General features: G+C 48.7%; 1 protein-coding gene across 2 annotated transcripts in view; it reads right to left on the bottom strand.

The window, feature by feature from the left end:
* STX8 (syntaxin 8) overlaps window positions 1-23,422 on the bottom strand; it is a 75,151-nt gene that overhangs the window by 46,532 nt on the left and 5,197 nt on the right. For both annotated transcript variants that reach the window (XM_054278726.1, XM_054278725.1), the window contains exons 4-6: window positions 23,185-23,295; window positions 17,882-18,006; window positions 16,532-16,624 (exon numbers count right to left, since the gene is read on the bottom strand). In XM_054278726.1, coding sequence (XP_054134701.1) covers window positions 16,532-16,624; window positions 17,882-18,006; window positions 23,185-23,295 — 329 coding nt within the window. The remainder of the gene's footprint in view (window positions 1-16,531; window positions 16,625-17,881; window positions 18,007-23,184; window positions 23,296-23,422) is intronic.

Here is a 23,422-nt window from a genome sequence, read left to right as displayed (position 1 = left end):
CATCCTCTACCACTCACCTGGAGAGGGGAGAAGCTCCTGGATCCATCCTGTAGCACCAGGGCTCCCTGAGCAAACTGGGACTTGCCTCACTCAGAAAAAGGGGCTGCCCAGCAGAAACCCCCCCATGTGCACACCCTGACCCCAGCTCACAACACTGCCAGACAAAACCAGCAGGGAAAAGCTCTGAATCCTCCCCAGAAGTCACTTCTGCAACGCTTCCCTGTTCAGAGAAAGATGAAAGGGATGCAGTTAAATCCACCACCACCACCCCATCACAGAGGACTGGCAGAACACATGCTCAGGGCTTTGCATTTTCCAAAAATACACCCAGAAGTGAGGGCAGATTGCTCCTGCCCAGTGTGGCTGTGGCTGGGCAGGGGCAGCACCTAACCCTGGTTACAGCCTCCTCACTCCAGCACTGACGGACACATTAATTGGAGACAGCTGCAAGGAGAACTCTCCTAATGACATGATTCATTAGTTTTCATAGATAATTACATCTGCTCATGGCCCCACACTGAATCATTCATTTGGGGAATTTTTGGGGCATTAAATTTAAATGCAGTAATCAGATTTGTTAATCCGTGGGACAAGGCAAACCAAACACAATTTTATTCAGGGGATTGTTTATACTTTCAACATTGACAGGAATTCAGCAGCAGGAAAAAATTAGCAGCATAATGTATGCCCACAAAGGTTAGAAATTATTAATGGTAATCTCCCTGACTCCCCCAGTGCTGCTGCCTAGCCTGGGCAGATTTCTTCCTTCTCCTGCACTGCAGGTTCCTTCCCTGATGCATCTTCGTGCCCTACACAACCCAGTGCCTTGCTCAGAATACACCGAGATTTTCTGATGATTTGACAATAAGATCTTTCCATAGAATGAAAATAATTGGTACTTGAGTTTGCCACTCTCTAGATTCAAAATACAGCTGGTTTTTCATTGTTGGTGTATTATACATTAAACAATCAGTTCCAAGCATGGTTTAGCTGGGTTTATTACTCTGAAATAGCAGCACATATTCACAGATAGAAACCCCAGAAAGATCTGCAGATTCAGGCCAGTTCCCTCCCTATCGAGTCACAAACTTTTTACTAATCTGAACTCCACTTCAAAAACTGATCATTTTTTGCCCATTTTTTCTGGAAGCTCCTTCGGAATTTTTCATCTCTCAGTTAAAAAAAGAAAAAAGAAAAGTAATTTTCTCATCTGTACTATTTATGGTCAATTCATTCCCATTTTTTCTTGAACCAATATCCTTCTTCAGCTTCACTAGTTTTTTTCCCTCCCCAATATTTCACTGCCAAAACACGAACAGAAAGCAAACCATTATCTGCAATCCATCCCCAGCTGGCCAGACGGCACAGCCCAGACATCAGAGCCCTCTCTGTGCTTTCCCACTGACATCCACAGCCCCACTTCTCCTCTGGACCTCCTTCTCCTCTAGTTCATTCTTCTGAAACAAGCAGCAGAAGGTTCAGAGAGCATTTTCCCCAAAGCTGTGTCCAGGCGCAGTGCTTTGTCTGCCACCTGCTCCACCTCATTTTCCCTCCTCATCAAACCAGCAAAGATCTGGTCAGGTTTGCGATGAGCTCAGGCCATTGCTGCAGCTCTGTGGATCAAGAGCAAACTCAAAGCTTGATCCTCACAGCATTTCATCCCTCCACCCTCATCACACCATGACCTGAACCACACTGAAGGAAGGATCTGGCAAGAGGAACCTCATGGCACATCCATGCTCTCTGTCAGTAAATCAGCTTTCAGAGAGCAGCTCAGGCTCACCAGCACCATCCCTGGGGTAACACCTTTTGGGGGCTCAGAAACAAAGGGCAAGGTGAAAACCCTGCCCAAAATCACCCAGGAGTCCCTGGACAAGCCAGGAATGGAACCAGTACAGCACAGCAGAGCTGCTCCTGGGTGTGCAGTGTCTCTGTCTGGGGTCTGTGCACAAATCACATATGGGACAGGACTGCTGGGAACGTACCTTGAGCTGGTTTATTTCCCAGCATCAGTCTCATTCCATGGTTATGACAATGGGAAGATGCCAGCAGCTCACACCCCAGGCAGCAGACACAGAACTTAATGTTACAACTCACTTTATAAGTTTTTTGACCAATCACACAAAGCAAAAGCACATTGACAGTAGTTCTATCCAAGCACTATAAGCACAGGTACCTTTGGTTAAACAATGCTTATTTCAAATATAACACCTGCTTGTAGTACAATGCACAGAGCTCCATTATTAAGCTCAGAACTCCCTAATATCTTGCTAGATAAACTTTTCTGCAGCTTAGGGAGTTATTCTAGACAAGTATTAATACACAGACCATTGTTCTATTTGTCCTTACTTTTCTACTTTTTAAATAATTTTTCTGCTGACCAATCCCATGGCTCCTGCTTAGCTCTAACCACAGTTCTGCTGTCTCTGAGGCCTTTTGCAGCTTTCCCAAAACCCTCTGATTTTATGGATTCCCACATACAGGAGAGAGCACCTTGGATATCACAGCTTGGATTCCTCTGCACTCACAAGCTGCTGCTGAGAACTGACATTAATGTGCATTAATGTGCAACCTGAGATCTGCTCCTCTGCTGAAGCTGCACCTACACAGTCGTATTTATTCCTGTTGAGGTTTGGGGAGACAGGGGATTGCTCTATGGAAGCTGGAACAAATTAATATCACCCTAAGAATTATTATTTTAAGAGAAAGCAGCAGCAGAAGCACAAAGGGAAGCCAACAGCTTCTATTTTCTTTTAGTGGAGTGTCTGACAACACACAGTATATGTGTCAGGATCCATCCCAAAGGCACACAGTGACAGGCTCCTGATGAGGCTGTTCCTGGACAGCATCCCAGCCCTGCAGCCACATCCCCATCTCTGCAGAGCCTCCATCCAGGGCTCCCAGCCCTGTCCCAGCCCTGACTCCCAGAGAGACCCTGGAGGAGCAGCACCCGACACACTCCTGTCTCTGCAGCACTTGTTTGCGTAACTGGAGACCTGTCAGGCCCTCTCTGCCTGATTTAAGCCCTGCCAGTGTTAGAGGGAAAACAAAGAACAAAGATGCTGAGATATCCATCATCCCAGCAGGCCCGTGGGGAGTAGCTGCAGGAATGCACTGGCCCAGGGCAGCCTCCCTTCCTGAGCACAGCAGAGCCCTGAGAGAGGAGTTCAGCTCTGCTGCAGCCTGAGAGGCTCCTGGAGCAGGGGCTGGACAGAGTTACAGGAATAAAGTGGAGCTTTATTTAAAAAACCTTCAAAGGATCCACCTTGGGCAGTGCAAGAGCCCAGCCAGGGCTGCACCCAAGATGGACCCAGGATGGACTCAGAGTCAGGAGTTTTCACCCTTTTATGAGTTCTGGTCCATGTCCACACTGGGGTTCAGTGTCCAATCCCAGCTCCAGGGGATGCACTCCCACCCTCCCAGGTTGCTCCCCTCCATTCCCTGTTGTTTGCAGTTTTTGGGGCTGAAGCTGCAGTGGTGTCCTTGGTTCTGGGGCTGGAAAAGGATTGTTCTGTGTGCCTGAGCTGTGAGGAGACCTTGCTGACACTTTCTGTGGAGCTCAGAGTCACACGCTAAGGCAGCAGAGAGGCTGAAAAATGAAAGCTCAAACTTGAGGCACCACTTCCAGCCTGGCCAGGGCTCAGCAGCCCCAGGACAGGACAGAGACCCTCCCTGAGGAGCTGGGGGTGCTGGACCTGCTGGAGCTGCTGACCTCTCCTAGGACAGGACCAGACTCTTCCTCCCTTGTTGTGTGTGTGATGTAATAGCCTCTCTATATTGGTATCAACTCCAATACTCCCTGAGCTGGTGTGCTGGAGCTGCTGAGGCTCCCCGGGTGTGCAGCACCAGGGCTGGGCAGCAGCACTTCCTCCTCCTCCTCCTCCTCCCCTCAGCACACTACCTTGTCTTCCAACAGTTGGGCAATTGTCTGAAGAAGCCTAAGAGGGGAAAAACACATTCCTGTGAACCAGCATCACTGCCAGGCCCAGGGCTGCAGGATCCTCCAGCCTTGCTGCTGACCCCATGCTTAAAAAGCACCTTGAAAATAAAACACATCCACGATTTCAGGCAGAGTTAAAGCAAGAAAAGTAGTGCCCTCTCTTTACAAAGGACACGATGTACCTTTGGGTTTCTAACTCTCCTTTTTTAATGTTTTGTGGGTTTTTTTCTCCTGAGCTCCGCTCCCACGTGGAAGGGATGAAGCAATGCTGGGGAGGTGGTGCCTGAGGACAGTTTGAGTGTGCATGAGCCGGCTGTTCACTCCAGCGCAGCACTTATGGGATCACCCCAAGCTCCTTCCTGCAGCAGACCTTCATGAATTCCAGCTGGAGACTCCTTTTTCTCCCCCCAGGGCCAAAGGGAAGCTCACTGATATTTTTCATGTTTAGGATGTGGGGAAGGACATTCAGGAACACTGAAACAGATTAAATTGCTGAATTTCTTGTCCCTCCACTCCTCCCCTTTTTTCCCAGAAGAAGGGAGTCTTCCAACCCCTAGGACAGGCCAGAGGAGCAGAGTGCATGGGAACAGCAGCACCAAACCATGGACCAAACCCTCTGAGCACCACACAGCAGCCACCACCAGCTCAACTCCCACGCTCAGCTGGTGGTAAAACCATTTCTGCTTTGGGGCAGCAAGAGGAATGTCACAGACATCTTTTATGGAAAATCCTTTCCTTAGGATTTTTCCTCCTGAGAAGGTGAGAGGGCTCAGGAACAAAATGTAAACAATGGTTATCTGCTGTTGTGGGATGCAACGGGTGCATCTGGGATTGGTCTCATGTGGTTGTTTGTAATTAATGGCCAATCACAGTCAGCTGGCTTGGACAGAGAGCCCAAGCCACAAACCTTTGTTACCATTCTTTCTTTTTCTATTCTTAGCCAGCCTTCTGATGAAATCCTTTCTTCTATTCTTTTAGTATAGTTTTAATGTAATACATATCATAAAATAATAAATCAAGCCTTCTGAAACATGGAGTCAGATCCTCTCTCTTCCCTCACCCTCAGACCCCTGTGAGCACCGTCACAGAGGAGGAGCATCCTCAGCAGGAGGGAGCACAGAGCCAGTGGCCCTGCAGCCCTGGGGACAGCTCTGGCTGTGGCAGCAGCTCCTCCCTCTCAGCTCTGGGCAGGAAGAGCTGCTGCCAGCAATGACACATTTTACCCAGGATCTCCTGAGCACAGCTAAATTTGGAGAATTCAGTGTTTATCACCATTGCTTTGATGCACAAACACCAGAGGATGTGAGGGAGCTCCAGTGGAGCAGCCCAGGACACTGGGGCAGGACGGAGCTGTGGCTGTGGCTGATTTTCACACAATTCCTGTTAGCGAGAACTTCTGCAGAGCTTCCCCCTTCCAAAACCCAAAGCTCTCTCTGAGGCCAGCAGTGCCAGCCCGTTTACAAGATGTTTTTATCCCAAGCTGAAGGATGGGGTTTGGCTGTGTTTGTGCTTGGCAGTGTCTGTACTTCTGGATGATTTTAGGCAGACAACATCTGCTGCCTTTAATGCCCAGCTGCTCCATTTAATCTCTGTTAAAACTGGTTTTCCCCTTCCAATTTCTTTAAACACTACTGGGAGGCTTGTTTGAAACACATCCCTCGTAAAGGCTCCTGGCAACTGTGAAATGAGAGTTTTCCTTAATCTTCCTGCTAACTTCAGGGGATAAACTGCTCAGCTGTCACCATGTCACAGTGTGGGGGATGCTAATGAGCCGGAGGGGCAGCCCAGGCCACAGAAACCCCAAAATCCCACCCCATTTCCCTCTGCCCTGACTCCAACAGGGTGTCCTGAGGAGATCTGACAGAGCAGGAGCCCCCAGGTCCTGCAGGAGAACAAACACCTTGCAGCAAACACTGATTGGGATCTGCTAATTAGGGTCCTCCTCAGCAGGAGTGTGATGATGCCGAGTGAGCAGCAGGACCTGAGAGCAGGAGAAGGTTCCTGGGCATTCTGTCCTGCCCCAAACTGGGAACCCCAGGGTGTCCTGCCCCAGACTGGCACCTGTGGCCTCGGTGTCCCAGAGCCCAGCCCATCACTTTGTATCACAAAGGTATCACTTGAATCCCTACCCTGAGCCTGGAAAAAGCCTGTCAGCCACACATGTTTCACACTAAAGACTGGCTCCAAACCAGCATTTTTCAGCAAACTTGGTCCTGTAAGAGAATTTCCAACAAAATTCTGAGATCAAACAGCCTTGGAGCTGTTTCAGCACAGTGATCCAGGAGCCAAATCCAGATTTGATTGTGCCCCTGCACTCTGGTGCCAGACACCTCATGGCATGGGACCTCATGTACCTTGTGTGATTTATTCCCCTCATGCTGAAGCGTTCCTTGTAAAACTGCTGGGAGAAAGGAAAGTGGAATTTTGTCTGCTCCCACATCCAAGGGCTGTACTACTGTTGTGCTGCGGGATTATTCCAGTTATTGATGTCTGGAAAGAGCAGTTCAGTGGGAACAAGCAGTACACCCCCTCCCTGCCTGCCAGAGCTCCTGGGCTCACAGAAAAGCCTGGCTCAGGCAGCAGGGCAGAGTTTCTCACAATAATGGCACAAACAGGGTCATACCCACACCAGCCTGGTTTGGGATGCACAGGGATGAAACACATTCAATACATCAGCAAATTCCAATTAAAAGGTTACACCCAAGCTTGCAGGGAAGTTACTTTAATTTATAGCAATTTATAGCTGTAGTAATTACAGCATAATGATTTTATCAGTTTTTAAATGATGTTGGGATGCTCTAAGATACCAGCTTCACCATTTCAGCAGAATGTCACCTTTATGTCACATTATTTTTGTTTCTGACTCAAACATAGCTCTGAGGAAGCACCTGCCCCCAGCTTTCCCCTCTGCCTCCATCAGCCTACCCTGGCATTAAACAGAAAAATCTGACCCAGCACAGGCCAAAACCCCTCTGCGAAAAACAGCTCCCACCAACACCATGGGCACAACCTGACCCTTCAAATTTCCTTACACTTAAAATGACATGGCAAATCTCCCCCAGTGCTGCACCATGGATGGGTTCTGCTGCCTCAGCCCAGCCCAGCTCCTGGGAGGGACAAACTGGGGCAGCAGCCCCAGCTGAAACAGCCCTACCCAGGCAGCATCTCCAGGGACTGCACACAAAGCCAGAGAAGCAATAGATGGTGCTCAGGAGAACAGGAGAGGTGGCAGAGGAGATGGCAGAGGAGGCATGGGAGGGGGGATGAGCTCCTGGAGGTGATGGGAAAAGCAGGAGGATGTGCTGGAGAGCCCAGAGCAGCTCAGGCTGAGTGAGCCCAGTTCAAAGCACTGCTCAGATTCCAGCCATACCTCAGCAGCACAATGTGCCCAGGAACGTGGTTTCCTGCTCCTCTCCTGAGCTGTAACTGTGCAGCCTCCAGCCCTGCAGGGTTCCTGGGAAATCCATTAAAAGCCCTGAGTGGAATCACCATGACACAGGAGCATCTGCTCCCCCTCCAAAGGCTGGGATCACCTCCTCTCCAGCAGTGCCTGGCAAAGCAGCTCCTCCTGTGCATGTCCCACAGCCAGGGACACCCCAAAACCTCCTCCATAAACCCTAAAATCCCCTCAGAGAAGGGGAAGGCACAGAGGAAGCACTGGAGTCAGAGTCCTTAATGTACACACTGAAGTAGAAACAATCAAGCTGCACTTCACTGCCATAAATAGCAAATATTTAAAAATAAACCATTATTTTTAGCCTAAGTGGTGCTTAAGGACTGGGGAATAAAACATTACCCAGAGACAGGGAAATGTCACAGTGAGAAAATGCTGAAGCAGCCCCGTCCTGCTCACTGACCACCAGCTCAGGCACACAGAAACCATTTGGGATGCTGGCTCAGACCTGCAAACCCTCCCTGACTCAGCCAAACCCTCCTAACTCAGCCAAAAACCAGAGAAGAATGAGTCAGTACAACACCTTGGTGTATCTACAAGGGTATAAAATAAATGCAATTACACAGAAACTCACACAACAAACATTTTCCCAGCTCCTCTAGCAAAGGCTGCTCAGCACAGGGCAATCCATCCCCTGCCCTTCTTTGCCACAAGCAGGACTGGAAAGTCAAGAAATAGAATATAGCTGGATGGAATATAGCTGGGTAGGACATGGAATATAGCTGGGTAGGACATGGAATATAGCTGGATAGGACATGGAATATAGCTGGGTAGGATATGGAATATATCTGGATAGGATATGGAATATAGCTGGATAGGATAGGGAATATAGCTGGATAGGATATGGAATATAGCTGGATAGGATATGGAATATAGCTGGATGGGATAGGGAATATAGCTGGGTAGGATATGGAATATAGCTGGGTAGGATATGGAATATAGCTGGGTAGGATATGGAATATAGCTGGGTAGGATGTGGAATATAGCTGGGTAGGATATGGAATATAGCTGGGTAGGATATGGAATATAGCTGGGTAGGATATGGAATATAGCTGGGTAGGATATGGAATATAGCTGGGTAGAACGTGGAATATAGCTGGGTAGGATATGGAATATAGCTGGGTAGGATATGGAATATAGTTGGATGGGATAGGGAATATAGCTGGATAGGACATGGAATATAGCTGCTCCCAGACAGGTGGGGATTGACCAAAAAGGGGCTCTAAAGGAGAACAGACCAGGCTTGTCCCTCCCTGCTCCTTCTGACACGACAGACATCCTGAGAAAGCAGGCTGGGAAAATAAATCCGCTTCCACAGGCCAAGCTTGAGATTTTCTCGAACGGAGGAAAAGCAAAATGAACATGGAAAAAAATCATCAGTGTTTTGAAATATCTACAATTACAGTTGGGTTTTGTTTTCTTTTTAAACAGTTTAAATCAAATGCCTGAAGAAGCAGATGGGAAACTCTCATGTGCTAAAAGTTGAGGCTTCTACCGAGAGCTCTCCATTAGGAAACAAAAGACAAGAAGATGTTTGAGATCATAATTCTTATCAAAAAATCCTGAAAGGTTTAGAAAAGCTGGAAGCTCATTTCCCCAGCAGCTCTGGTCCCTGATCAGACAGATTGAGGGAGACAGCTTCCCCCTCCCCAACACGGGCTGGGTGAGGTAGGGATTGACTAACTGTGGAAAAATCCACATAATTGAGAAGACAAATGTTGAACAGTTATTTTACAGCCTGAACTATTGAAGGAAAAAGGCTGCCCGTGCCAAGGGGCCAGCCAGGCTCATTGTGTGTGAGCAGCCTGGGGCAGCAGTGGGGCTTTCATCCCCGCCAGGTGCAGCCCCAGGGCTTCAAATACTCCTGGGAGAAGGGAAAACACCTCTGGGAGCAGCAAATAAACACCCCTGGGAGCAATATACTCTGTAAATACCCCTGAGAGCAGCAAAAACAGCCCTGGGGGCAGGAAATAAACACCCCTGGGAGCAGCAGCAAATAAACACCCCATGGGGAACAGCAGCAAAAAACACCCCTGGGAGCAGAAAAAACACCCCTGGGAGCAATGACCTCTGTAAATACCCCTGAGAGCAGCAAATAAACAGCCCTGGGAGAAGCATCCTCTGCAAACAGCCCTGGAAGAAGCAAAAATAGCCCTGGGACAGCAGCAGCAGCAAAAAACAGCCCTGGGACAGCAGCAGCATCCTCTGCATGTCCCCTGCACACAAGCCCTGCTGAGCCCCTGGCTGCTCCCCATTCTCTATTTCCAGTCACCTAAAGTGACGCCTTCAGGTTTGGCTTTTCTGTTTTCAGGTTCTGTGCGGCTTTAGTGTGTGGGTCTGGCTTCATATCAGGGGATGTGAGCTCCGTGCACAGAGCAGGGAGACAAAACAACTCCTGCTCCAGCTGGGGACTAAGGACAAGCCATACAGGTGACAGGCACAAGAGCAGAAACTGCACTGAGGAGAGAAAACCAAAAAGGATGGGACTGCATGGCAAACCCAGCCTAGCAAAGCCTGAGAGGCTGCACAAGGATGCAAACCCAGCTCAGCAGAGCCTGACAGACTGCACAGGGATGATTGCTCCCTGTTCCTCCCCGTGCTGTCAGCAGCCCTCTGTGAAGCCATGGCCAGCACACCTCACACCTCCTCCTGCTGCTCCAATCATCCAACACTGCTGAAATTGCCCTGGGCCTGAGCTCCAGAGCTCCCTGTGCAGGTTCCCATCTGGCTGCACACCCAGGCTTGCAGACACATCCATTCTGCAGTGGCTTCCCTGCTTTTTCCACATTCTTTTTAAGAATACCAGGAAATTTCACAGATAAATAAACAGTGGAAATACTGAAGCAGCAAAGTCTCATACTTTAAAGGTTAGGAAACACTGTAAATACTTTTTTTGTGTAGCTACCTTTCTCAAAGCAATGCAAATTCAGTGTAACCTTGGTTTCCATCACCCAGCAGGCAGCACAGGCAGGGTGACTTCCTTGACAGACACCATATAATTTGTTTTATCCTCATCACCCAGCACGAGGCTGCTTTCCTGATGGACTGCACGCAGCTCCAGCTCTGCTCTGGAGTTAAAGCTGCCCCACAGACCTGCCCAGCATGGCCTTCCTGACAGCAGGGCTGAGTGTGCTCTGACTCTGACAGCTTCCCTGGGAGATGAAACACCACTACTGCAACTCACATGGAAAACTGGAGGTTTATTCTGTAGTGAAGGTTTAGTTTGGATGTTCACTCAAAGAGAGTTTGAAGCTCTCTTTTTCAAAACCACAAGCAAACCAAACCTTATCTACCTTTCCAATATATTTCAGGGCCATGGTTTGTGGTTGAGCTGGCAGTGCCAGGTTTATAGCTGGACTCTGGGATTTTAAAGGTTCTTCACAAGGAAATGATTCCACATCCCCAGTCCCAGCTGGGGGTGGCCCAGGTGATCCCAGAGCTCCTTCCCAGCCCAGGCATTCCCTGATTCCCTGCACCCAGCCTGGGGTGCCCAGCCAGGCACTGCTGCAGAGCCCAGGATGGGTTAAACCCTCAGCTCCTGGGCAGCAGCACAGATAGTTCTGTGCTCTCAGGCCACATTCATCTGCTGCTGCTGCCACAAACCCTCTCACAAGCCTGGCCCCACTCCCTAAACGTTTCTCCGCACCTGGAACAGCCAGGCAGGGACCTTACAGACAGTTCTTGTCACCACAAATGCACAGCTCAGCCCCAGAAGAGACTGAGTCCCATGCAAGAAATGAGGCAAGACCTGCAGAAAACAGAGTGCAAGGGCTGTAGGACTAAAAATACACCCAAGAAGTGCCATGTAAGCTCATGTTTGGCAGCTCCCAGCTCCTCAGCCTAAGCACTGCACTATTCAGACCACTCTAGACAAAAAGCAAAGTTAAGTTTCCCCCTAGGAGGGGTTAAATCCACTTAAACAATGTGCAATAAAGACAGAGCTGTGTCCCAGTAACACTGCAGTTGTTTCTATTCCATACAATAAGCTCAGGAAGCAAAATTAAAATCTATCTGCACGGTCAGAGGTCACTGGGGCTAGGGATCGTTATTTTAAATATGAATATTAGAAACACATGGTCCTCCATGGAGTCTTCCAGCAAAGCTGAACCTGCTGGTGCTCAGCCTTTCCTGGGAATGCTGAGCACCTCCAAGGGGTCACAGAGGCAGGATGAAGCCACCTCCAAGGGGTCACAGAGGCAGGATGGAGCCACCTCCAAAGGATGGAAACAGATATTGTTTAGACAAGATGATGAACACCTCTGAAACTTCAATCTTTACTCATTTCTGATTTACAAACTAATCCTAACAATGATGCAATGCATCCCCAGCCCCTGCTCTGAGGCTCAGCACTCCAGCACACCCATACACAGTGCTGATTAGTTTGTATTACAGCAAAAAGTTCCTAATAAACAGAAACGTGAAATGACTTTAGGATTTTGCCATAGCCATGTAAATAACCTTTAGGAGGAGCTCTTCACTGTCCATGTCCTGTCTGGGCTGCTGCAGCACTGATCACTGCCCTGGAGGGGAATCTCACTCTGCTGCTGCCTCCAGTAAGCCCTGGCAGCTCCAGGAATGTTTTCATCCCTTACTGATGGTGCCAGGACTGGCAGCACCAGGGACGTTTCCATCCTTTACTGATGGTGCCAGGACAATTGTCCAGGTGTGTTCAGAGCAGCCAGAACAGGCTCCAGGCTCACACTTCCATCAGGGTAACCAAACCCTGCCCCAGGCTGAGCTGGGTCCCTCTGCAGGATCTTGTGCCACCCACTGTGACCAGAGGTGACACTGCAACCTTTGCTTTGCACAGCCATTGTAAACAAAAACATCGTGCCACAATTTCTGGTCGGTTTCAGAAACTTGATTTTGACAAGAAATTGAAAACGTTACATAACCATATAATTAAAGGATTATTATGAGAGATGGTTTACTTAAAATGATCCTTTCTGGGTAGGGACATCCTGACTGGCACAGCACTGTCCTGACCAGGAGAAGGACATGAAGGGTCTGATTTTGCAGTTTATCTAGACATGAATTTATTTATGCTCTGCTGTGGAGTTCAGAGGAGCCGGAAGCAAAGGAACCCCTCCTCAGCAGAGCAAAGGAATGACCCTGGCAGGGAAAAATGCCAAACAGGGCGAGTTTTGCAAGCTCCCAATATTTACCATCCATCCCAGAGTACTCCATTCTCATGCAAGCATGTCACAATGAGAAAACAACATCTCTATAAGGGTAAAACAAACAGCATTCACAATTTCTGAAAGCATTCTTCCACAATTATTGCACTAGATTAGATTGCCTCATCACCAGGGCCAGAGGCCATTTACACTATTTTCTTTCTTTTTTATTTTTTTTATGGAACAGATGAAAGGATTACAGAAAGTTTTCTGGGGCCAAATTTGGAGCTAATGATGGGAAAATTCTTTTGCTAATCCCCACTGCTAGCAGACTCCTGAGGCTGGAAAAAAACAATGTCTCCTGGTACCCAGCTTCTCTTTTGCTCATCAGTGCAAAATGCCCGGCTCAGGAGGTTTGCACAGGCCCAAAATCAGCTTTGAGCAGAGCCAGAAAACCTGCAGGGCAGAGCTGCAGTGAAAACCTGAGCACAGAACCACTGAGACCCCACTAAAATGAGGATGGGAAAGCCAAGGATGGGGCTCAGCACAGCAACATCCACCCCGGGGGAACGGGCTCTTCTAGAACATTCTGTGCCACCAACATCCACCCCAGCTGTACCCTGGGGGAAAGGGGCTCTTCCAGAACATTCTGTGATGCAGGGATCCCACCTGAGCAGCCCCTGCTGCCTCCAGAGGTTCTTGCAGAGATGTGGGCTCAGGCAGGCTGGTGTCACCTGCTGTCACCTGGGCGCAAGGACAGGACCCTCCATGGGCACAGCGGTCTCCAGAGCCCAGGGATGCCCAGGGACACAGCTCCAGCTCCTGCCCCTCAGCACCACCAGGCACCCCCCTCCCAAAGGGGTTTAATCACTTTGCAGTCATTTAACAAACACAAAGCAATCCACACGTGAGGAGTAAACTTTGCATAATGAATCCCTCGGTGCTGGTGCATCTGCAGGGGCACAGCTACCCCAGCTGGCACCAGGGGACAATGCCCAAATGCCTCTGAGCACCCCTGGGAGCTGGGGGTGCCAACACCTCCAGGGAGCTGGGAAAAGCAGACCTGAGGAAATGAGTGTTTCATTTGTATATTCATATATAAATACATATAAATATATAAATATACATATTTTGTAAATAGAATTCATATTAAATATATAAATATATATACAAACATAATAAATAATATTAATATATAATATATAAAGATTAAATATATAAATATTCTATAAATAGAATTCATATAAATAGATAAATAAATATTTATTAAATAATAGAAATAATAGAAATATAATAATATATAAAGATTAAATAAATATATACATATTATATAAATATAATTCATAAATATATTGATATATTTCATTTCAGGTCAACAAAAGAGTTTCTTTCCAGTTGGATGGCAGTGTGTGTGTGATCACTGGGATGAGAGGTCACTCATCTGTCCTCACACAATGGCAGAGGAGTCAGTCACTATTAGGAGTGATCAAGGTTCAGTACTTTCCACAGCCCTATGCATTGAATTCAGGCTGAATAAATATCTTGTATATATCCTGCCCCAAGAGCTACTTAGCTGCACAGACACACATGATCCTTACATTTTTCCTTGCCCAGTGTGATAGGGATAACCATGGAAAAAAAGAATATATAGGCTGAGGACAGCCACTACTGCAGTCAACATGGTCAATTCTTTCTCCCAGCACCAGTTCAGCATTAATATGCTACTGAATCTGAAATTAAAAATCTAGTTGTGGAGCCTGGAAAATTGGTACCCAGTTCCCCAAAGGCTAATTCATTAATTAATGCACGTTATCAGCTGCTCCTGGACGAAGGTAGGCTTTATTTTAACAGCAGGAGAAGCTGCAGAAGGTGGGAACATCCCCAGCAGCCAGGCAAGGGGAAGTGAAGTTTCCCACAGAAAGGGGCTCTGATGGAAAGTCTGAGTGCAGGAAAGAGAAATGTTGAAGCAGCACTTGATGAACTTCCCGTGCCTCCCCACAAGGCAGACGATGCCATTATCACTCAGCACCAGGAAGGAAAGGGATTCCAGGGCAGGGGAAATTGCAGGGCAGTTATCCTCATCAGCCTGGGCCAGCAGCAGCGACAGGGCTTGGCACAGAGCCTGAGCAAAGTCTGCTCGTGGTTAACACAGGGCATGAAGTGAGGTGTGCACAGGGAAACAGCCCCTGGAAAATATTGCTAAGGCCTTCAGCTGCTGCAGGGTGCCAGTGGCAATGAAATGTCTGACCCTATCCCTCATACCTGCCAAAAACCCCAGAAAGGGATTGCATTGAGTCAGGGGAAACAGGGGAGCTCCCCTGGCACGGCAGGGATGGAGGAAGTGCTGAGTTATCTGCCCCACACCTGGAGGCTGCTCCCAAATCACCTGGGCGGCTGCAGCGTCTCCTGCTGACCCTTCCTGCAGGGCTGGCAGCTCTGCTGCTCCTGGCTGTGGGACACAGGCTCTGAGCACCCCCAGGAGCAGCACACACCATCCTCACCATCCTCACCTCTCCTGCTCAGAGCACCCACAAGGCTCCCCTCTGCTGCCTCAGCTCAAGGTGGAGCTCCAAGGAAACACAGGAATTTGCTCAAGGTTTCTAACTGTCTCCAAGACAAACAACAGCAGCACTATCTGCAGTATTTGTAAAAAGGAGGGTTAAATATATCCCATTCACAGATATTTCTAGGTCTTGTTGCTAGAAGTCTGGCAAAAATACAATGGCACAAAACACATGGTCCCAAAAACGTAAGAATTTGGGGAACCATCCCCAACCCCCAGCAGGGAAATGGGACACAGATTGTGTCTTTTCCTAAGGAGAAACCAAAATTTTACAGAGAATCCATAAACATGCTCATGCTTCCCACCTGTCTCCTATTTAGAGGAAATTCCTATTGTATATTTAGAGAAAAAAAAAAAAACAATTAATATGACTTTTAAAACAACAATTAATAAAGGAACCTATGAGATGAGACCCCTAATTGAAAATGTCTTTCCTCACATGAGGCAGAGGATCCAAACATGCCAAGAGCACTGAGCATGGTCTGTCCCAGCTGCACAAACCCTTCCTTAGCAGCCCTAAGATTAATAAACAAAGACATATTGCAGGAATTTCCCCTCCTATTCTAGGCATTTCACATCCCTCCTGGGTTTAGCTGTGGCAAACGGGAGAAATCCATCCTCCTGTGCACAGAGCAGAGCTGCCATCAGCACTGATGGCAGGGATGTGACTCTGGAACCCCTCACTCTGAGCAGAGAGGTTCCAAACTCCAGAGACTGCAGAGGGCAAACACCACCCCAGAAGAAGCAGGAATCAGGGTTTCAGGCTCTCAGCAAGGAAAAGGACACTGCCCTGCCCAGGGATGAAGCCCAGGGCTCTCTCTGGGCTGTTCCAGGTGGAAGGGATGCAGAGCTCAGCAGGATCTGCTCACGCCACAGTGAGGTGAGTAACAAAGCACTTTTATTTACTTATTATTGCAGGAGAGCAACTCCACTGGGCACTGGCTCCTCTGAAAGGAGCTAGGTGCTCTCCTGGTTCAATATGACACTGAATTTGAGCCACACTCACTGCCACAAACCCTCCCCAACCCAATCTCTTGCAGCAAACAGTGCAAGGCTGCTCCTTTAATCACTGCCTCAAGACTTCTCCATTAGCTAATCAGGAAATACAGAATGAGAATGCTTAAGTGAAGCCCTGCAACACATAAAAACTGCCATAAAATGGAAAAAGGCAGAAGATGGAGCACAACATCCATTCTGTGCTCTGGAGCAGCAATCAACAACGTCCTTGTTCCAAAGTAAGGCTGGGGGAAGCACCACAAGTGTTCTGCACTGGGCACAGCCCACAGGGGAGGAGAGGGGCACAGCAAAACCAGGTGTGAGTGGGCACAGTCTGCAACGCCTGAACACACACCTTCAGTGCCAGCTGCTTGCTCTGTGGGCAGGAGGAGCAGTTGTGTGAGGAGAGGAAAAAACAAACCCCAGGTTTACACAAAAGTGAGGCAAGACCTGGTCCTTACCGTTCTGCTCGTCCAGCTCATTCCCAATTTCCTGCCCCATTTGTTTCTGCCTGGATATGATTGAAGAAAGAGCATCGAGTCCAGCGTCTTGTTCTGCACAAGGAAAATATATTAAATTACTGCTGAAATGCCAGGCTACATAAAATAGGTAGAAGTGAAGGAAAAAAACCCACTCTGTGCTTAAAGGGCTAAAATGTATTAAGAAAAACACATGAACACAACATGAAAATTAATCCTTATGGCAACAGTGCTCTTGAAATAACGTGAATGATGGGTAAATAATTTCTGTGCTCTGGCTGGGACATTTTGCTGAGGATCCAAAAAAAGAAAAAAATCCAAGAATTTAACATTTAGCTGTTTAGCTGTTACTCAATCATAAATGCAGGGGATTTTCTGGCACGCACAGCAAGCTCCAGATTAGCCTTTTTAAATTTTCCAAGCAACTTTTAACATGAATAAAAGAAAACAGGTGATGCAAACACCAAAGAATTCCAAGAGATTTTGAAATCTGCGAGTGGACACGGAGGGTGGGGAGAGCTGAGGGGATGAGGGCAGTGACACATGGGGCAAGAAGCACATCCCCTGGGCCCTGCAGGGAGCCCCTCAGCCCAAATGTGCAGCTCTCCCTCCCCAGAGCTGCCAGGGTGGCACTGAGGAGCTGCAGAGGGTCAGTGCCCAGGGCACAGCAGTGATGCTCAAATGGGCTGCCCAGGACACCTCCACTCCTGCAGCCTCCTTTAGCCCCAGTTTAATTAGCTATAAGGTAATTAAAAACGCAGCTGAGCCCCTCCTGGCCCATCAGAAACCCTCCTGAGCTGTTGTTCCCAGGCAGAGTGAAGCAGGCTTTTCCGGGAGAATGATTTCATTGCATCACTTCCAGGATTGGAATTGCCTGGAAATGACCTCATCAGCCACCTGACCTCCCCAGGCTGAGCTCTCCCAACACTTCCAAAGCCAGAGACTCCTCACGGGTGCAGAGGGCCAAAATCTGAAGACCGTTTTTGGATTAATTAATTTGGAGTTAATTCTTACCTTGTCCCAGTTCAACAAGACCTTTAATGCACCCAGCAAGGCCCCTCCAGCCAGGGCAGTTATGTGATCACACAGCACACAAAACCATAAATATGGGCAAATCAGAACCTCTGAAATTTAATTTAAGAGGTTGCATCCAGGTAAGAACATTGCAAGCACAATGCTGCCCCTGCACACACAGAGAGCAGCTGCCTGGAGCTGCTGTGTTTGACATCTGTAAAGAATCAAACTTCAGCCCAGGCTGGAGTATTGAGGTCCAAATAAAAGCTCCTCTCAGAGTCCCAGAGATGCTCAAAACAACCAGAAAGGCTCTTGTACCTTCAATGATCCTTCTCTGCTGCTGCCTGAGCTCTTCAAAGCCAAGTCCTCTGGTCTCCTCCGATTCTTCCAAGAGCCAGGGGTTGGTGACGCCTCGTTTGGCCCCTCCTGCCATGAGGCTGGACCTGAAAAGAGCCCAGTGAGTGATTCCCACCCCTGGCTGGGTGTCTGTCCCCTGGCAGAGAGCATCCAGAGCCCAGTGAGTGATTCCCACCCTGGCTGGGTGTCTGTCCCCTGGCAGAGAGCATCCAGAGCCCAGTGAGTGATTCCCACCCCTGGCTGGGTGTCTGTCCCCTGGCAGAGAGCACCCAGAGCCCAGTGAGTGATTCCCACCCTGGCTGGGTGTCTGTCCCCTGGCAGAGAGCATCCAGAGCCCAGTGAGTGATTCCCACCCCTGGCACACAGCAGCACCCAGGGCTGAGCCTCTATGCAACCCAGCAGAGATCAGCCAGAACAATCCCCAAGAACAAATCCACCCTACAGGCTGGAAGTGGTAAGGAAGGACAGAATTCATCTTACAGGGATAAATAATTGTGTAATAAATCCACAGATTGTACAAATATATATATATATATATATGTGTGTGTGTGTGTGTGTATTTATGTAGATAAATATATGTATGTATTTATTGTATAAATAAATACATAAATAAATAAATAAATCCATATAAAATGCTGTTTGCATGTAGAGCACATAGCATTCCTGGGAATACACATTATTCCTGGATTTGCTACCTGATCAAAGCACATAAAATACTGCCACAGCCTCAAACAGCAATAGGATCCACTTGTTAACAGAGATGCAAATCAGATGAGAATTCCCTGCCATGCTGACCAAAGTTAAGCAGGAACATTCCTGGATTTTGGGAACTGAGATGGACACAGCTCCCTCCCTGCATTTCCCAGTCTGGCACCAGCCCGAATGAGAAGCCAGGAGCACACACTCCTAAATGAAAGAGTAATTAAATAATGGGTTTTCTTTTCAAAGAATTATGACTTGAGATTGTTCACATTACAGACACCTCCCTGGTGACCACAGAAAACAAGATTTCCATGTCCAAGGCACATAAATCCAGGCAGTAAAACGAAACCCCACTGAAACATTTCCTCAGTCCCAGATTTCTGCTTTCTGCCTTCCAGCCCTTCACTGGTGTCTCCTACAGGACAAACCCCACAGCAGACTGGGAGTCCCTGACCCCAGAACTGCAGCTTGGCTTTGGGGGGAGGCATGCTGAGGCTGCTTCCCCCAAACTGGAGGAAGTTGGAGCAATTCACAAGTTGGAGCTTTGCTTTCTGCTTTCCTTTCTGCTTTCCTTTCTTTCAACTCCGTATTTCATCCCCATTTTAGCTTCTCCCTGCTCTTTCCCAAAGCACTTCCACAAACAGAAGAAATGAGAGGGATTTTAGGATCTCCGAAGTTCTCAATTATTAGACTTTGGTGTAACTAAAATAACTAATTATTATAAGAACTAATAATTAATTATAATAACTACTATTTATACGTTTTTATATTATTTATATTTATATATATTTATATTATTTATAAGTATTTTTAAGAATAATTAATTATTTTAGTTACACCCAGACCTAAATGAGAACGTTGCAGTTGTTTTGGTGGTTTTAATTGAGTTTTTATGGAGCTGCTCTGATCTGCCCAGTGCCCCCCTGTGCTGGGCACCCCTCTGTGGCCAAGCCCGGGGCAGGGGGGCACTGGGGGGACAGAGGGGCACCGAAGGGCTCCGAGCTCCCGGGGCTCCCGCAGCAATCCCGGGCAGCTGGGGACATCTCCTGGCCGTGCGATGGAGCAGCGCTGCTGGAAAATCACCCGAGCAGAGCCCGCAGCTCCTCTGCCCGGCCGCGGCAGCGCGGGCACTGCGCTCCGGCTCCGGGTGAAGGCAGAAGGAAAAATAGGAAAAAATAAATAGGAAAAAATAAATAGGAAATAAAGAAAAAAACAAATATAGGGAAAAAACCCCAAATATAGGGGAAAAAACCAAACATAGGAAAAGAAACAAATAAAGGAAAAAACAAATATAAAAACAAATACAGAAAAAAACAAATATAGGGAAAAATAAATAAAGAAAGAAAAATAAAAAATATGGAAAAATATGAAAAATAGAAAAATATGGAAAATATATAGAAAAAATAGAAGACCTCTTTTTTCATGAAAATGGCTCAAAAGCACTTTTTCTAAATCTCAGCATCTCCCTTACCCACCCCAATGGGTGAGCCCCAAAGCAGAGCCAGCCCTGCTGTGCCATGGCCAGCTGGGTGTTCAGGGAGAGGAGCTGGGATTGTTCTACACCCCAGCCGTGCTCCTCCATGAAATTCCCCTGCATTTCTCAGGGCTGGCAATCAGGCTGGACCAGACAAACTGACACACACCTGGAGTGCAGTTTTGCACATTGCCCACCTTTCCTCCCTGCTCTGGGAGATTAAATGGGCTCTTTTATCTCCCAGTGCCACCAGTGGCACCAGTTTGTGACCACGACAGAAACATTGCTCTGCTAGAGATGGAACCAGCCCTGCAGCTCTCCCAATTCCCCTCAATTAGAGGGACACAAACCCCAGGTAACAACATCTGCCAGAGCTGTTTAACCAAAGCAAAGGGAACAGAAACTCTCTGCTTGCTAAAACCAGCACAGCTATTCCTGCCTGCCCAAAAACAGCCAAGGCAAGCAAATCTGGGACAATTTGTGGCTGTGCCTCTGTCCCTGCCAGCCCCACTCCTGGGGCTGGGTCATGCCCGGGGTTTGCTGCTCACAATAATCTTTGTGACATGTTTGGTAACTGCCTTCCCCTGCACACAGCCCCACTTCCTCCTGCCCTGCCTGGTGTGAAGATTAAAGCTTATCCAATTAGCCACCCACTGCCTCCACGAGTTAATCAGGCAAAGCTGGGGAGCCTCACAGAGCACTGCAGTGTGGGGATGCCTTTTGATGAGGGGAGCAGATTTCACTAATTACAGGGCTCAGCAATGTGCCCGAGCAGAAAAGGTGATGGGCTTTAAAATCAGGGAGCTCTGGCACTGCCTAACAAGGGAGGGCTTGTCCTTTGTTTCACTGATAATTCTGAGAACACCTCCCAAGTAACTTAGATTACTCAACCAGCACTTACACCAGGCCACACATCGAGGCTTAGGGCTCTGCAAGACTGAGTCTGAAACAAAACCTGGGTCATCTGACAGCTGGGTGGATGATCACTTGAACATTCCCTGAACTGCAGAGGGGCTCTTTGAAGCACCCAGGGCACCCCAGCCTGGCTTCACAGGTCACTCTCCACAGGGGAGTGGCAGGACTGGGGCATTCTCTCACTTACAGAGCTCACTCTGTATTTTTAGGAAGCTCCAAGCTAATAAATAAAACAATTTTCTATACAAATATAGAAATTTGTAAAAAAAATCTATATAAATTTTCTATATAACAATTTTCTAATAAAAATGAATTTTCTGAAATAGAAATTTTCTGAAATAGAAACTCTATCTCTCCAAAAACCCATGAGAGGCCACACGAGCACAGGCAGCTCCAAATCCCCTCCAGGCACCATCCAGGTGGAGATTTCCTCACAGGAACCTCTCCTGATGGGAATTCTCCAGCAGTCCCTGCAGCTGGCAGAGGATTTCAGAGGATTTCCAGTCCAGCAGCACAGGAGCTGCAGTTCCCCACTCCAGGGAACCCCATGTGGCCCTGGACAGCATCTCCCTGTGGTTCCCTGCTCCCACTGCCCCAAGGGCTGGAGCTGCAGGGCACCCCTGACCAAAGAGCCCCCTGAACCCTGGGAAGCCCCAGCCCAGGTCTGATCCTGGCACTCAGGGGCTCTCCTGGGGGACAATTCCCTCCATCCCACCCACCTGAACCATCCCCATCCCAGGATGCTGCAGCTGCAGCCAGGAGGCTCCAGCACAACTGAGAGGACATCAGGAAGGGATTTCAGGGGCACCCAGACCACTCCTGTTGATCTCATTTTCTTATTTCCTTATTTGCCCCCCACAAACAAGAGCCAGATTCCCAAAGTATCTGACACCTGAAGTGGGCACTCATGGATTGGAGCCTGTTTGGCAGTAGGTAAAATTCCTGTTTGGATCCAGGCTGGAATCCCTGCCATCTGTCAGGAAGGGCTTCAACCAGGAAAACGGTGACTGAGGAGAAAAATTAATATAGACTCACTGAGGAGAAAAATTAATATAGACTCTTCTCTTCCTGAAGGGGCTTTGTGTCCCACAGGCACCAGAATTTGTCTCTGTTTTTAGGAATTCCAAGAGACACCAAGGAAGGGCAGGAATTCATTGATTCTCTGGTGACTGACATGGCCTTCTCCAGCCTGAGACCGGGCCAGACAGGAGTGGGACTATTCCCATCCCTCTGTCTCCACAGATGTTTAAATACTGTAAAAGTCTGACCTGTGGCACCCAGAGAGTCCCCATTGCTGGCTGCTCTCCCCAGCCTGCCTTGGGAATGCAGTGACACCCTGGGGATTCTGCCCCACTGCAGCCCCTGCTCCAACAGCCTGCACAGACCCTCCCAAGGAGAAACAGGGGCAGAAGCCACTGAAATTGTCATTAAATCCCCACTAAAGGAAATGGAGCTGGCCCTGCTCGAGGGGGGCACACAAACAGTCCAACCTTGCCCTGGGCATTCCAGGGGCTCCTTAATTAGGGCTGGAGGGGCAGGAATGCTGTCCCCAGGCAGAGAGAGTCCTGCAGCAGTTGTCACTTGGGATCAGCCCCGGGAGCATTAAAGCCCAGCCCTGCAGCCCAGAAACAGCTTCAGAGCAGCTTTCACAGGATGTGGAGCTCCCTGAGTGCTGAGCACAGTAAAGCAGCTTAATTCCAGGGCAAAGCTCCAGCCCCAGGCTTGGCCAGCAAACATGTGATCAGTGGTGCAGGAAGGTTAATGAAAGGAAGGGCTGCTGGCAAGAGCAGGGCCTGGGCACCGTGGGCTGTCACATCAGGCCTGGATTAGATGTGGAAAAGCAGCACCAGCCAGGCAAGTGTCAGCGCTCAGCCCCATCAAACCCCAGGTGCTGATTGTTCTAATGCAGGGCAGAGCTGAGTGTCAGCCCCAGGCACATTCCAGGGGGGCTCTGCCACCTCCAGGAGCCCAAAGCTGGGCCAGGATCCGCCAGGATTGCAGAGGGACCCCGAGCTGGGAATGGCACCAAGAGGCATGTTCTGTCACTGACAAAACCAGCTCATTTCTGAGCAAATGCCTCCCTTTGGTACCTGCAGGGGCAGATGAGCTCAGCTGTCACTCCAGGTGCCCCCAGAGCTCAGATCCCCTGGGATTTGAGGGGACAAGGCCATACCTGCTCATGTCTGGCTCAGGACCTTCATTCCTGTAGGATGCCTCCAGCTGCCTGTGCCGTGTCACCAGCTCGTCCACCAGGTTCTGCCTCCTGTCCCCCTCCAGCTGGGTGCTGAGGGCTCTGGGTTAAGGACCAAACTCACACAGCCTCAGAGCTCTCCTCAAGCTCCTCCCAGCCCCTCCTGTCAAGGATGGGGACACAGGGGTGACCAGAGCCAGGCCCTGTCCCAGCAGCCCAG

The sequence above is a fragment of the Melozone crissalis genome, unplaced genomic scaffold (assembly GCF_028551555.1).
Source record: "Melozone crissalis strain CALT ecotype California unplaced genomic scaffold, PUWL_Pcris_2 ptg000026l_1, whole genome shotgun sequence".
Lineage (NCBI taxonomy): Eukaryota > Metazoa > Chordata > Aves > Passeriformes > Passerellidae > Melozone > Melozone crissalis.
Note: the sequence above shows the minus strand (reverse complement) of the source record. Positions and strands in the feature narration are given on the sequence as shown.